The 17609-nt window shown below is 45.5% G+C and overlaps 1 protein-coding gene across 1 annotated transcript in view; it reads right to left on the bottom strand.

Annotated features, from left to right (window-relative positions):
• Window positions 1-936: 936 nt before the first annotated feature.
• LOC140373940 (poliovirus receptor homolog) overlaps window positions 937-17609 on the bottom strand; it is a 111136-nt gene continuing 94463 nt past the window's right edge. The window contains exon 7 of the mRNA XM_072460688.1: window positions 937-1769. Coding sequence (XP_072316789.1) covers window positions 1186-1769 — 584 coding nt within the window. The 3' untranslated portion in view covers window positions 937-1185. The remainder of the gene's footprint in view (window positions 1770-17609) is intronic.

Below are 17609 nucleotides of genomic sequence, written 5' to 3'. Positions count from 1 at the left end.
AAAAGGGGGAGGCGGCCTTTCTCAAGTGACGGGAGCCGACCGTGAGCTGGACACTGCCGGTGGACGGAGCGAGTGGGTTTTTTGACACGTCGGCGGCCGTGAAATACTCTGGCGCCTTCCGCAGCCGTGACCCCGGCCCCGGCGCCGCTCGGGATAAATCACGAGCTGCCCCTAAACGATGGCGGAACGGCGAGGCATTGCCGGAGGGAGAGAGAGGGAGATACGATGCGATGGAGGGACGGGACGGGGGGGGGGGGGAAGCCGCTGCGTCATAAACGATAAGTGGCCGGCAATCTGTCGGCGCGGGGCCTAAGCGAGCGACTTCACGGCTCATTACCAATCAAGCTCCTCCTGTCAGCCGCACTCTGAATAGACGGCCGTGAGCGGGAGGAAAGGCCACATGCTCGCCAAGCTCCTCACTCCTAACTCCCTCGACGGGTTCATGACCCCGTGACGTCGTTCCCGTCTTCTCCGTTCGCTCCCTAAACCCGCTCGATTCACGCCGCGATCGTCGACCCACTTTTATCATGTCACTCCACGTTCTCGCTGACGGTTTTTGCAAAGAGCGTTTCCCGAAGTTCGAGACGGCGCCGCGTGAGTTTGTACTTTGTAGTGACGGACGTGTTGCGATCTAGCGTCCTCGTTCCAGATCGCTGGATGACGAAGACCTTATTTTTCCCTAAAGCTCTCGACAAGCGGCGTGATCAGCCGAAAAAGAAAAGGTTTCCCGTTGGAGGACGGCGCTCCCACAGAACAGGCGACACAAATATATCCATTGTTTATGTGAAAATGCAGAGCCGCGACGCCAATTCTCCACCTCCCACGCCGCAGTTTTACTTTTAGTCTGCCAGTCAAGTCCACGAAAAGGCCTCGGTCTCATCAGACGAGACGAGTTCTTCTCCGTTCGGCCAGAGTTTGTTCTTTTTTTTTTGTCTTTTTTTTTTTTTTTTCAGGAACAAGATTTAAAGCAAAGATCCAATAAAACATCCTGCCACACTCTCAGTCCTTTCAGTCCATAATCAGGCTGCACTGCGGTGATTAATAACCATAGACTATTTATCAACTCAATTGTAAAAAATAAAAGTGGATACATTTCTCTTCCCTCCTCTCGACGGGAGCGGTAAATCCTCAGGGGAAGGACGCTCCGCCTTTGCCCGCCGCGCCTCCGCCCGCCGCACCAGCGCTCTATACATAGACAGCAGTCCGCGAGATGACCGAGCCGTCCCGCTGAGACTCCATGTCGTCGTCGATGTAGTCTCCCATGATGTGCTCCTGGTCGTGCGGGCGCAGCTGCAGGATGGGGGCGCCTCCGCCGAATTGGTCGTACCGCTCGTCCTCCTCCAGCTCGTCGAACTTCCTCCTCTCGCCGTCGTCCAGGTCGTTGCTCAGCAGGATGTCTTGGGCGGTGGGGGCGGGCGCGCTCACCCCGTCCGGGCGCCCGAGCGGCTGGTGGTGGTGGTTGTTCTTCTCCCCCGAGCCCTGGTGGGACGAGCTGTCGTTGTAGACGTAGATGGGGCCGTTGTTGTTGGCGCCGCCCACGCCGCCGGGCCCCGCGCCACCGTTCCCCGTGCCGTTCTTGGCGGTCTTCTTGCCGCCGCCGAATATGCGCGTCTTGAGGTCGCTGCCGCCGTTGGCGCGGTAGCCCTGCTGTTGCCGGCGGCTACGGGTCACGAGCACGGCGATCAGAGCGACGACCAAGAGGAGGGCGAGCAGGGAGCCAATGACGGCGCCCGCCACCACACCGGCATTGGACGGGTCCACGGTGGGTTCTAAGGGAGCGGGGGACAAGAAGGAGAAGAGAAAAAAAAGAGGTTTAGAAAAAAAAAAGACAGGAAAAAAGTAAGACCCTAAAGAGTGAAGGACAAGAGCGAAGAAGTGTAAAGAAGTGAGAAAGAAACCACCGACAACCAAAGACTTTATGCAGCAGAGACGTAAAAGCATCTTTGAGTTAGAGCCTGGAATGCTGATTATGGAGTCACAAAAGTTATTCATAGTAAAAGAAAAAGCTAGAAAAAAGCCGCCTTTTCAAATCAGGGCAGATGGTGATGTAAATGCACTTTTGTCATTCATTTTTACAGACATTTGACACATTTCAATTGGGCTGACATAACATCGTCTGAACAAAGCATATCAAAAAATAGTCAGCATCGCCCACACCTTTTGGGTCATAGCTAAAAAAAATAAAAAAATCCTACAAATTTGCAAAAACGAATTGGCAAACTCAATTATTCGTCATATTTTGCTATTCACGTTCTGACAGCCACTATAGATTAGACGAGTGGCTTCAAAGGGCAGAATGCCCTTTCAAATCCTTCAATGAGGATTTATTTTCTTATTTTTCCACCATTTTTTTTTTCAGTTGGTTGAACAATAACTGTAATTTCAAATCAATGAATACACAGCCCAAGCAAGAGCACATCAATATCCCGTATGGGCTTTCTTTATTTCACGTGGCCACAGTGGAAATTGTGATAATCATCATCTCTTTTTCTTTTCTTTTATCATCAGGCGGTGAAAGCAATTGACGAACGTTCCCCAACGCATTTTTAACCTGGAAGAACGTTGACGTCTAGAACATCCTTCACGCTGCACTTTAATTCCTGCAGAGGTCGGCCAAAACTTAAGAGATGCAATTACACTTGTGTTGAATACAGACTGTGTGTGTGTGACATTTCCCCGATCCCTCAGAGCTGCTCGTGTCCCCATTCCCACAGCCAAAAACTTGATTTTTTTCTCTCTCTCTCTCTGCACAGCACAAATCACAGAGCAGCCAGTGTGGGTGGAGGGTAAATGGTTCAAGCGGCGGGCACTTTCCAGCGGGGAGCGGCGGTGCAGAAGGGCAGAACAGGTGGAGGCCATGCAGAGCGAGATAAATGATGGATCGACAGCGAGCGAGCATGGGAGGGGGGGACGAGATGGAGGCGGCAGATGAGGAACGAAGGAAGGAGAAGGAGGAAGAGACGAGATGGAGAGAGATGGGCCGAAGATGGAGGGCCGCCGTGAGTGACAGCAGCGACGCGGAGCACTGACAACTCCCTCCTGAAAGCGGCGTACGGACGAGTGGCGACGAGGGGGGACGAGTGGCGACAGGGGGGGATGGGGGGGTGACGAAGGGTGTCGAGGGGTGACGGGGGCAAAAGTGTGGCGTCCCCCGATCTGCTCCCGTTAGCCACAAACGCTGGTTTGGTGTGCGATTTCCGGTGCTATGAACTTGTCACCGCATCGGAGCCCCCCAAACGCCGGAGATGGCAGGTGGCGGGCGGGCGCCGCGACAGACGTCAAACCGACAGGGCGTACCGACGACGGCGGCGGAGCATTTCAGACGTTTCAAAAGGGGATGAATAAATCGATTTAAACGTTAATCGGTCTCGCGGTGAAAGCAGCACGTCACGCACGCTCAACGCTAATGCAGTTGACGAAATCACGTCTACAAGCTGTCAATTTGAGGTGGTTCTTCAGGAGGTGAGGTCAAAGGATCCGGCGCGGTAATTGGCTATGAAAAGTAGGCACGTTGTTGAGAGGCGTCGGCTAATTTGTCCACATAGTTGGGGAAAATGAGTTTTTCCCAGGGTCAAAATGAGACTGTGGAGCGCATTCTGAATCTAATTAGCGAAGGTTTTATCCTCCGAAAACCAGGAAGTGCCTTGGTAACGCTGATAATAACATCAGACTGCCCCGGGACGACACGTGGGAATGACCTTGAGCTACAACCAGGTACAAACATCTCTCATGATAAGTTTAATGTTTATCGTGCACTGTCCCATACTCAAATAAACTAAACTAACTAACTTAACATGTCGCTAGTTATTTAAATTCATTGCGGTGAATTAGGACGCTCGGAAAACTAAAAACTTGCGGTTATTCAAATGTTTTAAGACGGTAAAAACAGGAACAGCACCGTATAAAATATTTGTGTTATTATTATTGTGGTGATAAAACATGACTATTTCACAATTATTGAGACTGTGGCCAAACAAAGGTGAAATCTTTATTCTTCTTTCATTCCCGTGGCGTTTGTGAGCGGCTTTACGAAAACTAACTCTCTGAACGACAAAAAAAGTTAAATTTGACAAAAACAGCCAGATAAAACAAAGTTCTTTACATTTCGGCCTGTTCTTTGTGCCGTATAATGAACAAAAAAATGCTTAAATTTGCCTCTAAACTTGACACGATCATTACTTTGTTGGTTCTTACGATTACACTGTGACCTGAACGATCGCGATTAACCAAAAAATCTTGACATCCGTAATTTTGACTGAATAAAGATGCTGAGGAAAAACAGCAACATAAATGAAAATGGTAAGATTAAAAATGAGCGGATAAAAGCTGTATCGTCTTAAAAAACACCGCTTTTTGGGCATTTATAATCGTGTAAACGACCTAAATCACTGTGGCAGATACAGGCACTCGACCATCATCCTTCCAAAGTTTGCAGTCTTCGCCTTCGGGTCGATCGAAGTGGATTAGACTAGAGGCAGTACAAGCGAACCCGGCTCACAGCACTGGTCTCTGTGTCGTATCCGGGGACGACTCTGTGTATACATCTAAAAGCGGCGTATCTATAAACGGCGTCCCTCGCGGCCCGCCGTCCGCACGCCGTTCACACTGAGCTCGCACACTTCATCCGCCGGCGTCCCGCTGCAAAAGCCCCACGTTTGAACAGCGCTCTCTCTGCAAACACGACAAGACTTAACTCTTAACTACGGCTCAGAGTGAACGCTCCGCACGCCTGGGAATCACGGGATGCACCGCTCGAACGCTGTAATCGTACTCTCCGAATGGGACGAGTGGAACGCAGTATCGCACGTGGTATTCGACGATATTTATCTCGGAACAAACACATTTTCCCAACAGTGTTTCTTCTCCTTCGCACACGAAACACATTTTTTTTGAAACGGTGCATTACGTAGATTATCCGGCGAGCTTCAAGTACGCCAAAAACGTCATAAAAAAGGTCACGTATCAAAAACGGCAGTCGTGATATCCTTCATTTTCAGGAATAAAAGAATAAATCTGTGCATTGGTGTTTTATCACCGTGCTTTTTACTTATCCTCGCCATCCACACCGGCGCACAATGGAATGTAAATGCCGGCGTACGTACACCAAAGGCAGCGTTAGCGTTTAGAGATCTGAGGCTTTTTCAGTCTGAATCCACAAAGCGTGACAAAACAATCAGGATCGCTGCAGCCGCGTGTTCCGGACGCCTCTGAAAAGCAGAAATGCAGGATTTTCCCTTTGTCGTCGCGGCGTTCCACCGGGAAAAAAAGCACCGGATCTGAGTTGGGATTTTAAAATGTGTCGATATGTTGGAAGTTTAATCAAAATCAACAGTATTTACAGAGTTACAGTAGAAATACAATAAACTACAATACTACATTTAGCAAGTGAATGTCTTTGTTTGGTTGATGAAGTATTTTACGGGCGACGCCCACAACGGTATCGATAGAAACAACTGTGAGAGAAGTTCAAGGTCCTTCTGTGAAACATCAACTGCACGCGGGGAATATATACAAATAGATTATATTGTGAATGTGTGTTTTGAAAAATTATACAAAATCTTTATTTGGAAAAAAAATTAAAAATAAAGCGGAAAATAAATACCCTGATAAAACGCCATGTTGCAAGCTTTAGAAGATTTTACTTTTGTAATTTGTGTGATAATTAAAGCTCAACTAATATGTTTAAAGACCACCGCTTATAATGGTGGTCTTTAAACATTATTACATTATTTTGTATATTTTATATCATTTTTAATTTGGTTTTATTCATTTATTTTTTATGGTTTGTACGTATTGATTTTTTAGATATTTTTTGGACATATTACTTGGAGACTGAGGTGGTAAAAAAAAAAAAGAGGTTCTAGACAAATAGGATAAAGAAAAGGATAAAGACATGTTTCTGTTTCGGAATACTAACACATTAATTTATGTCAACAACAACAACGAGCTACTCAATGAACATTTAAGTTTCCACAATAAAATCTGCCTTAAAGCCTACACTTGTTCATTATGAATTAAGCCTTTGTTCATGCTTTATTAAGGCTAATTAAGGTGTAGAACATTCTAGACAAAGCGAAGCCCAATGAGACGAGCAGGAACAGGTTTAAGACACGCCTTCACTCGCGACGAGCCGGAGGCCGTTCGGGGGTCAGCGTGAGGGGGCTCTAAGTGCTTTCTGACACTATGATCGCTCCCTGAAGACGTGACCGCTTCCCCATCTGGTCACCGCGGTAACGTCCGGGGCCGGGCGGGAGGACACCGCCTCGTGCTCAGCAGAGTTTGAGCTTTTCATTATTTCAGTGTTCAAAAATCAAACATTATTTCTACTGAACACATTTTTAACCTGATGAAAGGTTGAAACGTGAGACTGAAGGCTTCTTTTAGACTCTGAATATTTATGAATTCTGTGTCAAAGATATTAAACTACGACTGCTCCTCTGGCTCCTAAATATTCCATCATCTTCCATTGATTTAAAAAAAAAAAAAAAAAAAAAAATCCTCAACATTCCCCAAATTGTCCAGAAATTTGACACATCAACAAATAATTTCCCATGTTTACCTGTACGTTTTTCTCCCATTTTTCTATACATTTTCTTTATCCACCACAACATTTCCTCATATTTTCCAGAATTTTTCCACCAACTTTACATTTCCCTCACATTTTATAGAACTTTTTTACAGATTTTTACTACAAACTTTACATTTCCCTCACGTTTTCCTCAAAATCCACAAAATTTCCTCATATTTCCCGGAATTTTTCCACCAACTTTACATTTCCCGCACATTTTACGGAACTTTTTTACACATTTTTACCACAAACTTCACATTTCCCTCAAAAATCTCAAATTTCCAACAAAATGTCCACATATTTTCCTCCATTGAGCACATGTTTGTCTCCAATGTTGAACTTAATTTTCAAACAATAAGCCTCAAATTTTCTTTAAAATTTCCTCACATTTCCCTCCATTATTTGACACGCGCCGGGATCCATGCGGCAAGCTGGAGATAAAGCGGTGTCGATGTGTAAGAGCTTTATTTCATCTCCAGTTCCGTCAACATTAAAGGACTCATATTGTGTACTATTTGTGCACATAACCACACTCAGATCCATCAGGATTTACCGTTATTATGTCTTCTAAAGGACACGGTTACCGACGGAAGAATCACAAGACAAACTGGCCCTGATGAAGAGCTTTCAGAACAACCAGCAAAAGAAAACCAAGGCATTTTATCCACATTGTCTGGCAAACAGTCCCTGTAGAAGAGCGACGAGCGATGGCGAGCGGCGGCGAGGGCCCGAGCGAGACCACGATTTATGAGGACAGAGACCGCCAGGCAACAGACAAACTGCAGCAGTGCCATCGGAGAAGCTGTGGAGCGAGACGACTGGCACGCGGCCCTGCACGGGGAGGGCCAAGATGATGATGTCTCCTGGCAGCGGAGCAGATTACTTTGGGGAAATAAACAAAAGTTAGCTTGCCCCGACATGCTGATACCTTTGTCAGCAGAAATGTGATGATTTATGGACTTAAAACCAGTTCAGGAAACCTCCAGATCTCAACAAAGAACATGGAGTATTTTCTGAGGCTTTCTGAACATGATCAAAGAAACGCTTTCTCCAATTTTTCTATACATTTTCTTTATGCGCCACATTTCCTCAGATTTTTCTGATTTTTTTCCACCAACTTTACATTTCCCTCACATTTTACGGAACTTTTTTACAGATTTTACTACAAACTTTGCATTTCTCTCACGTTTTCCTCAAAATCCACAAAATGTCCTCATATTTTCCGGAATTTTTCCACCAACTTTACGTGGAGTATTTTCTGAGGCTTTCTGAGCATGATCAATGAAACAAACTTAAATGAGTTTAAATCCAGCTAACTACAACTCCAGGTATGTTTTTGATGAAGAACAACATTATACCATGGTTAAAAGCTCATGTGTCACCATAATACACAGCATTAAGTCTCCTCCAGGTAGCTTTTCTCAGACCTTGCAGTTCCAGGCTTGATCTGGAGGGTTTCTGGGTTCTGCACAGTCACCCAGTGCCTCCTGGTCTGACGGCTCAACTGCAGAAGACAATAGTCGACCTTAATGTAAAGACTTATAAAAGCTGCAGCCACGTGTGCCGCAGTAAACGACACATTCACGACTGAAGCTGGCGTGCCATTAGCGATCTCACGCCGAGGACACATTCTAGAGAGTGGCTTTATTGCAAACGAGTTCTGCTTTCAGAGTAATGGGCTTGGGAACCAACACACAACATGTAAAATCAATATTTGTTCAGACGAAGAGAAGAGACACTTTACTGTTGCCAGACGATGTGGCCGCAGTCGAGAAGCGAGTCCGACTGACTCTCTCGTGTGAAATTAAAAGTCCTTTATTAGCGCGGATACAGACATCCTCAGGGCAATGAAACTAGCACCAGGCTTAAGAACTGATGGCATCGCGTGAAAACCAGGTTGATGTATTCAGGAGACAATTTACATATATAATATTTAGAAGTCATTATGAAACAACAGTGGCGGCAGTGACAGAGATATAAAGTACACCACAGCCTTCTTTAGAGTTGCAGAAAAAAATCTAAAAGAGTTGTTTGAGTGCAATAATTATCTCATTTCTACCTAAGAACACAGATGGTAATGTTTAATATTTTAGATGGCTCACATGTGCTAAAAACGCAGAGACGCACTGCATATTTCCACAGGCAAATGAGCAGAAAGCGCCACACATCCAAGTGCTTTAAACGGCTCTCGTACATCAAAACCGCAATTACCATAAACGAGTGGATTTACAACTTCCTCGCCGTCGCATTTGTTGCTCGATTTGGCCCGCCCACTCGCCTGCGCTCTCGACAGGTGAGCAAATGACTTTTTAATTTGAGCCGCGCGCTGAAAGTGATCAAGCGGGCCCCGGCTAAGCCCTCTCTGGCGCCACCCCCCCCTCCACCTCGCTGTGGAGGATTAGCCCTCAGAGCCCAAATCCCCCGTCTAAACGCGAAAGTGGCGAATCAGCCCTATTCTCATTGTCGTTTCCCATTTAGAATCCGGGGCCGTCGCCTCTTGTCGGGCGCAGAACTGACAGAATGACTTTTTTTAACACGATGCTTGTCGGGCGGAGGAGAGAGGAAGCAGTCAAGGCCGTCTACACCTCTGCTCGTCCACACTTCCCCCCGTCGGGAGCTTCCTGCACCGTCTCCTGTGGCAGAAACACCCGGAACATCCCGTCTTTACCCGTCCACGGCCACGTCTGGCATTTGCACGTTAAATAAGACGCATTTTGCTTTCCGTCGGCTTCGATCGAGAACAAAAGGTTGTGGTTTTGGAATTTTGTTCATTGAAAAACTGATGAAATTGATCTACGACGACTTAAAGATGTAATTTTTCTGGTGCAGTCGCTAAGATGTGGTCAGGATTTGATTTTAATACAAACAGTTATTGTAAATGTGTTGCTTTGTGTAGACTTCTTTATGGAAAGCACTTTGTCAACTTTATTTCCATCCAATCCAACGTTATTTGTACAGCACATTTTACCAACAAAGTCTCCAAAGTGCTGCAGCGAGTACGAAACGAGCAGAAGTAAAATATGTTTAAAAATGAAAAATACAAATAAATAATTAAATACATACAAACCAAATAAAACCTGATTAAAAACAACATAAAATACATAATCAAATAGAAACTCAATTAAAAATGGCATAAACATACATAAAAAATAAAAACGAATCAAAAACATAAAATCAAATAAAAAACTAATTATAAACGTAAAGTATATAAAATAAAATAAAAAAATAATTAAAAAAACATAAAATATATAAAAATAATAAAAGACAGTCAGAGGACGACACAATTCTCATGCCGGGTTAAATGCCAGTGAGCACGTTTACACCACCACCACGTGCACAATCCATGATGAAAACACAGATAAATACACGTGTAATTCAGTGATTAAAAACACAGTTTGCTGTCGAAAGCCAATGCAAAGAAATGTGTCTTTAAGAGCGGATTCACGAGCGACGGAGCGACCTACCTGATGTCGTGATTTTGGGCATCACAAAAATAAATTGAATTGAAATGGAATTGAAGCAGGTGTGATCTGCGGAGAAGCACAGCAAAAGGCCCCCTCCCCGAGCGCTTCATCAGGATCCGGGCGTGTTAAGCTGGTGTTCTGACCTCACAGATCTGACTGGGACATGGGCGGGGCATGGGCGGGACATGGGCGGGACAAGGGCGGGCGTTCGGCGGTTGCTCTGGTAAATCTGTCACTTCCATCTTCTAAAAACCTCCACAAACATGTTTCTAACGCTCCAGTCGGGTTCATTTGCTCGTCATTAAATGTATTTGTTTCTGGTCTGATAAAAGAACATTCCAGATAAATCGTTTGTTCTGAACAGCGTGTGACGTTGTGTTCGTTTAGCACTTCATCTGTCACTCAAAAGCTCCCGATTGCAAAGACTTGACTGAATCTTAATTTGCAAATCAAAATCGACAAAATAACAAAACAAAAAATAGAAGAAACAACGAGGGAATTAGACGTTTGTTGTTTTGTTCAGTTTCCCCCCCAAAAAAATTCATCTCCGTTCTCGAAAGCGACAGCTCCTGGGACGGGAAATTCACTTTGCACAATTTATTCATTTCGCTCCTAGTTCAATTTTTCCCACCAGTCTCCCACGGCGCCCGCCACGCATCCTTTTTTCTCCAGCAAAGCACTGCTAAACATCGGCGTTGGCACGGGCGGAGGAGCGAGCCGGCCCTCGAGTGTCCACCAGTCACAGGAACAGCACAAATGCATTAGCACGTCGAGCTCCGAGGCGTCGCCGAGGCAATCTGCGCGCGCGAAAGTCAGCTACAGCAAAAAAAAACATTGTCCACGCAACGAGAGCGGCTCTTACTCCACGTTCCGCTTTTATCTCCTGATCTTGTTTTTTTTGCCAGGTTCGGGTAATGACAGATTTGGGAATTAGACGCAAATTAGAAACGGTGGAGGAGCCAGTGGGGAATGTGATACACCATATTTTCTGTACTATAAGTAACTATAAGTTTCATGGTTTTGGCCGGATGCGACTTATATGTGATATTATTCGTTATTTTCCCTCTGACAACCACAAGAGGGCGCTCTAGGTTCTAAGCGACGCAGAAGAAGAATCTGCACTTCCTCTGGAGTTTGTGGAGTTGTTTAGAAGTGACACAGAGGAAGAAGAATTCAATGGATTTAGTGATTTGGGGTAAAACTGATGCTTTGGTAAACTTGTTAGCATGTTCTTTATGCTATAGTTATCTGAATAACTGTTCATATGTTAAGTTAACATACCAGACACTTACCACAGTTCTGTCTGTGCCTCATGTAGCTGAAGGTGTTAGCGTTAGCATACGTACACCTATTCACCATGTTCTCTCATCTCTTATTATTTTAAACTGCATTTCAAGATTAAATCGTCCCGGATTTTATCAAATAAATTCAAATGCGACTTATACTCCAGTGTGACTTATATATGTTTTTTACTCTTTTAATGTCCTTTATATTTCATACCATTTTAAATCAAGGCCAAAAGGAGCTGAATAAAACAAAACAATCAATTTGACTGTCAATTTTCTTTTCCAGATTTGCATGAACGCACCGGAGAAAACATTATTCCACTTCACCATCGTCCCTTCATTTTGTCTTTTCATCTTCTCGTTTGTTCCATGGGTTTCACAACGATCAGAATAAAGTAATATTAGGCCTTTGCAACAACTCGACATAAAAGCAACTTGTGAATCTGAAAATGATGGCTCGACATCGCATCTCGAACACAATCATCGAGCGTCGCGTCACCGTTCTCCGCGCTCGGTGCTTAAAGCGAACGACGATCTGCAGATGGAGCTCTGCAAAGTGGGAGGAGATTGAAATTCAGACAGAAGAATTAGGTTTTTTTACGAAGCGGGATTATGATAAGACGACGTGCGATCACAAATCTCATTAAAGTGACAAACAACCGCAACTTTTAACGGTTTGAGTGCAATACTGAGAGTTTGGCGTGAACAAATACACAAATACACGATCTACTGGGGAACTGTGTCGCTTTGTATGGCATTTAAGAGGACTGTCTCCACGGCGACGCCACTGAGGCTCGTTACAGGTCAGATCTTTGGAGCGGTGACATGTTTTCTAGTACAAGACGAGGTGAAAACAATTTAGTTTTAATTACGATTCATGGTTCCACTTTATTGGCCACTTTTGAACTATACACTGCAAAAAAATGCTCAAAAATTGGAATAATGGAAAGTGATGTGTTAGAAAGGCATTTCATTTTAGTCTGTCACGTTCCAATAATCCTGAATAATCGTTAAATTGTGATGTTTCTTCTGACAATAATCGTTAGAATAAAATGTGATATGGTGGCATCCCTAATTGTGAAAAAAAAAGTCTGCTCGTCTCGTCAGAAAAATAAAAAAAAAATCCTGAAAAAAAGAAAATCACAATTTTTTTTTTTTTTTTTTTTTAAATCCCTGAAAAATCAAAAAGAAATCCCTGAAAAATCACAAGAAAATCTCACAAAAATCCGACAAATTAGATATTTTTTCACAATCATTCAGCACTAACGTCAAAGTCATAATTGTTATAATAAAATGTAATATTGTGACATCTCTAATTGTGAATAAAGCTTAGTTTAGATTTGGAGCTCCTTAATTAGCATTAATAAAGCATGAACGAAGACTTAAGTCCTAATGACACATATGTAATTTGATAAGAATGATTCGGGCTGAGAAAGAACTTAATTAGTACAAAGGAATTAATCAAGCAGTTTCCCAGCCTGAATAAAGGTTATTAAACTATAAGAATGACGCTTCCTTAGTATTATAATTATTTACAAGGCATGAATAAGCACTAGTTTATAAGCGCTTAATGATGCTCTTACAAACATCGTGTACACGCTTTATTAACACACATGTTTTTTGATGGTTATTAACATTTATAAACCATCCATAAATACTAGTACATACCGTATAACAGATGCACAGTAAGAACCTTAAACTGGTGCTAATTCATGCCTTATAGTTTAAAATAAGGTTTATTTTATCCTCTTTGTTCATTATAAATTAAGTCTTTGTTCTGGATTTATGAAGTGTACTTTATAGTGTTAAGTTTATTATTAAGTCAGCATAGATTTCTTCATTTAAACTGTAAAGAGCCTAAAGCAACATTCTCTTGCAACAGGGATTTACCACGTTGTATTCCTTTTGCGAAATAATAAACCAACAAACAGACTTCTGCCCACACTTGCCAGCGTCTGGACCAAACCACTGCCCTCGCCAGCGTCTGGACCAAACCACTGCCCTCGCCAGCGTCTGGACCAAACCACTGCCCTCGCCAGCGTCTGGACCAAACCACTGCCCTCGCCAGCGTCTGGACCAAACCACTGCCCTCGCCAGCGTCTGGACCAAACCACTGCCCTCGCCAGCGTCTGGACCAAACCACTGCCCTCGCCAGCGTCTGGACCAAACCACTGCCCCAAACCACTGCCCTCGCCAGCGTCTGGACCAAACCACTGCCCTCGCCAGCGTCTGGACCAAACCACTGCCCTCGCCAGCGTCTGGACCAAACCACTGCCCTCGCCAGCGTCTGGACCAAACCACTGCCCTCGCCAGCGTCTGGACCAAACCACTGCCCTCGCCAGCGTCTGGACCAAACCACTGCCCCAAACCACTGCCCTCGCCAGCGTCTGGACCAAACCACTGCCCTCGCCAGCGTCTGGACCAAACCACTGCCCTCGCCAGCGTCTGGACCAAACCACTGCCCTCGCCAGCGTCTGGACCAAACCACTGCCCTCGCCAGCGTCTGGACCAAACCACTGCCCTCGCCAGCGTCTGGACCAAACCACTGCCCCAAACCACTGCCCTCGCCAGCGTCTGGACCAAACCACAGCGGCGCAAAACCCCGTCCAGCTTGACCGTGCGCTCCAAGTGACCGCGAGTAATGAGAGAGACCGAGTGGAAGTAACGGGCACTGCGGCCGAGCCCAAATAACTCCACACCACACACTTCCACAGAGGAGGAGGAGGAGGAGTGTGAGGAGGAGTGTGAGGACGAGGAGGAGGAGTGTGAGGAGGAGGAGAAGGAGGAGGAGTGTGAGGAGGAGTAGAAGGAGGAGTTTGAGGAGGAGTAGGAGAAGGAGGAGAAGGAGGAGGAGTTTGAGGAGTAGGAGGAGGAGGAGTGTGAGGAGGAGGAGAAGGAGGAGAAGGAGGAGTTTGAGGAGGAGGAGGTTGAGGAGGAGGACCACACGCACGGAGTCGAATATGGCCTCGCCCACCCCACTGTCGCCCTCTTGTTTTATATAAACTCAATATTCTAATTTGACTAATCTAGATGCTCATTTTTTTAACTGTTTGCAGTGCAGTGAACCCAGGAAGAGGAGGTGAAAACCCGCCTCAAACCCGCCTCAAACCCGCCTCAAACCCGCCTCAAACCCGCCTCAAACCCGCCTCAAACCCGCCTCAAACCCGCCTCAAACCCGCCTTTGCCCTTGAAGTGCCCCTCAGATGAAGGTGGAGGCACTTTAGAATTCAAATGGAGTTTTTTCAGGAGACGAGAGCGTGCGTTTAACATCGTGAGGTTCAGGAGAAGAAAATAAATCTGGGTTAGCCACACAAGTGTTCCCCCCAGAGAGAGGAGAGCGTGATGGATGGAGGGAGAGAGGGAGGGAGGGATAGAGGAGTGGAGGAGTGGAGAGGTGGAGGGAGGGAGGGAGGCAGGCAGAGCACTAAGCTGTGATTAAGGAAGAGCTCCTGGTACTTAAGAGTTAAGCCAGAGCGAGAGGGAGAGAGAGAGAGAGAGAGAGAGAGAGAGAGAGAGAGAGAGAGAGAGAGAGGAGGAGGTAGAGGAGAGAGGAGAAGAGGGAAGGAGACAAGAGAAAGAAGAGAAAGAACAGAGAGCCAAACGTGTAGAGGAGAGAGAGAAGAGACAGGGGAAGAGGGGAGATAAGAGGAAGAAGAGGGAGCAGGGAGAGAGGAGAGCAGAGGAGAAACGAGAGGAAAGAAGGAAAGAGATGAGAAGAGAGAGTGGAAGAGCGGCAGGAGATAGGAGAGGAACAAGGGAGAGGAGAGAGGAAGGAGCTGAAAGGAGGGTTGAGCGATAGGACAGGAAGTGGGGAGGGGGAGAAACGGGAGAAGACACAGTAGAGGAAAGAAGAGGAGAAAGTAGATGGGGGAAAAAAGAGAATGAGGAGAGAGGGAAAGGAGCAGGAGAGGAGATAACGGGAGGGAGAGAGGGGAAGGAGCGAGGAGAGAGACGAAGAAGGGAGATGGAAAAAGAGAGGGAGTGGAGGAAGTATAAGAGGAGGACGAAACAAGAGAGATGGCAGAGGAAAGAAGGCACACGGGAGGAGAGGAGAAAGGTAGAGAGAAGGAAACGGAGAGAGGGACGATGATGAGACGAGGGGAGGAGGCCTGGCTCAGGGGCGAGCGGGGGAGATCAGCGCCGCCTGAAAGACAACCTGGAACAGATAAGGAGGATGAGGAGGCAGCGTATGCAAACGGAGAGAGGATGAGAGACGAAGAGGAGGGGAAAAGAGCTGAGCCAGAGATGGAGAGGGTGAGATAAAAGTGTGGGGGGGATGAAGAGGGATGAAGAGAGAAAGAGAAGGAGGGAGGGAGCTCTAGCTACAGGGCGTTTGCAGTGACTAAGCAAAGGATCGAAGAGGAAGGAGCGCGAGGAGACACGAGGACGTCCTTGTGACCGTCTGTGCCCTCGGGTGCCAGGGCAACACACCATCCGAACACAGGGGGCGCCGTTCAGTGCAGCCTTTAAAACGAGCGTTTTCAGTGCCACCAGGGAGTGCCAGGTTTGGTCCGTTTAAAGCCGCTTTCGGGCGTTGTAAAAATGGCCCGGGTGCAGATGAGAATGCAGGGATTTTCGCACAGTAAAAGTCGCTCAAATCGATGAAATTTATTTAAAAAGACAATGACGGTTAAAGATCATAATGTATACTGTGAATACTGTGAATTTGTGCATTAATAAGGCGAATTTGAGCCCGTTTTTGTCCAGTTTGAGTCTAGGTTTAGTCTCGATATCAATGCGGTGAAAGTGCGCACGTCCTCGGACCTTTATCATCTATACATTTTGTGTTGTACAGCTTATACGGTGCATTTGACGGGTTTATTCTACATTTTCTACAGTTTTTTGTAGTTGTAACGAATCAAGTTGACAATTTTGCTGCACACACATTTTTGCACACAATTGTGACGTTTCTTCTGACAATAATCGTTATGTTATTGTTAAAATGTGATATCGTGACATCCCTAATTGTGAATAAAGTTTAGCTTAGCTTTCAGAATTGTCTTAAATGTGTTTAAAACATAAACCGCTAATCGAAACCGTAATCGCAATCAATGCTAGTCAGAAAATTGTAAAAAATTCCCCAAAAAACCCTGAAAAATCCCCATAGCTAGAAGCCACAATCATTCAGAACTAATCTAATATCAAAGTCATAATCGTGATAATACAATTGATTTGATAAAATTGATTTCAGAAATATTCTAAATGTGTTCAAAACATAAACCGCAAGTCAAAACTGTCATCTCAATCAATGCATTGATTGAGAAAGATCTCACAAAAATCCCTAAAATTAGATATTTTTCCACCATCATCAAGCACTAATATCAAGCCTTTTTTAAGACTGTTATGTCACTGCCCTGCTCGTTTCTACGCAGCAACAGTCCATGTATAACCCGACTAAGCGACAATCATTTTACACGCAGTAAACCGGCACGGAAACTTCCAGGACGTCCCGACAGCCCGGTGACCACTCGTCCTGTAGGTGTTGGACGCAGCTGTGGGGGACGACAGGGGGACGACAGGGGCCGGTTCAGACGTGGTTCGGACGTGGTGCAGAGCAGGTGTGTCCGTCTGTCCGTCTGTGAGAGTCGGATCTCTCCTTCACTGGAACTCCTCCAGGTTTCTACGCTTTTTTCCCAAAGAGGTTTTTTTTGTAGTTTTTCCTGGCCGAGAAGGAGAGTCTAAGGACAGAGGACCCTGGGACATTGTCCCTCGCCACCACAGACATTGTCTGACTTCATCGCCACCACAGACATTGTCTGACTTCATCGCCACCACAGACATTGTTGATTCATTTCTCCCTGTGGCCCTCAGAGGCAACTGTTGTTGTGATTTTGGGCCTTACAAAAATAAATTGATTTGATTTGAGGTGCTGGCCATTTCACGCCTGTCGCCCCCTCTTAGCCCCGTTTGTCCTCGCACGCCGGCGTCGGACCCTCGTCTGTCCCCGCACGGACCAGAACACACAGCAAACACCAGCTCCAAATCGCTCATATTCAGAATATTCAACTTTAGATTCATATTCAGTCTTATTTTCTTCACCGGGACGAGGTAATTGGACTTGTTCGAGGTGTTTCTAACTAGTTTCAACATGTGTTCTTTCATCTCGAGCTAAACCTGCTACCTGTGGAGTGGGAAAATTGTTCAAAAATAAGAAAATATATAAAATTTCTCTGGTCAAACATAGTGTAATAAAGTGTAACTCAAGCGTATACGTTCATGCATGTTTTTCAGGGCTATTTTTAAATGTGTTATCGAGTTAAAACGATCAAACCTTCAAATTAATGCTCAAAC

Source organism: Eucyclogobius newberryi, unplaced genomic scaffold, assembly GCF_026437365.1.
Source record: "Eucyclogobius newberryi isolate DKJ021-1_F unplaced genomic scaffold, fEucNew1.0.hap1 SCAF_3, whole genome shotgun sequence".
NCBI classification, from domain to species: domain Eukaryota; kingdom Metazoa; phylum Chordata; class Actinopteri; order Gobiiformes; family Gobiidae; genus Eucyclogobius; species Eucyclogobius newberryi.
The sequence above is the reverse complement of the archived record's forward strand: the minus strand, read 5'-3'. Positions and strand labels throughout refer to the sequence as shown.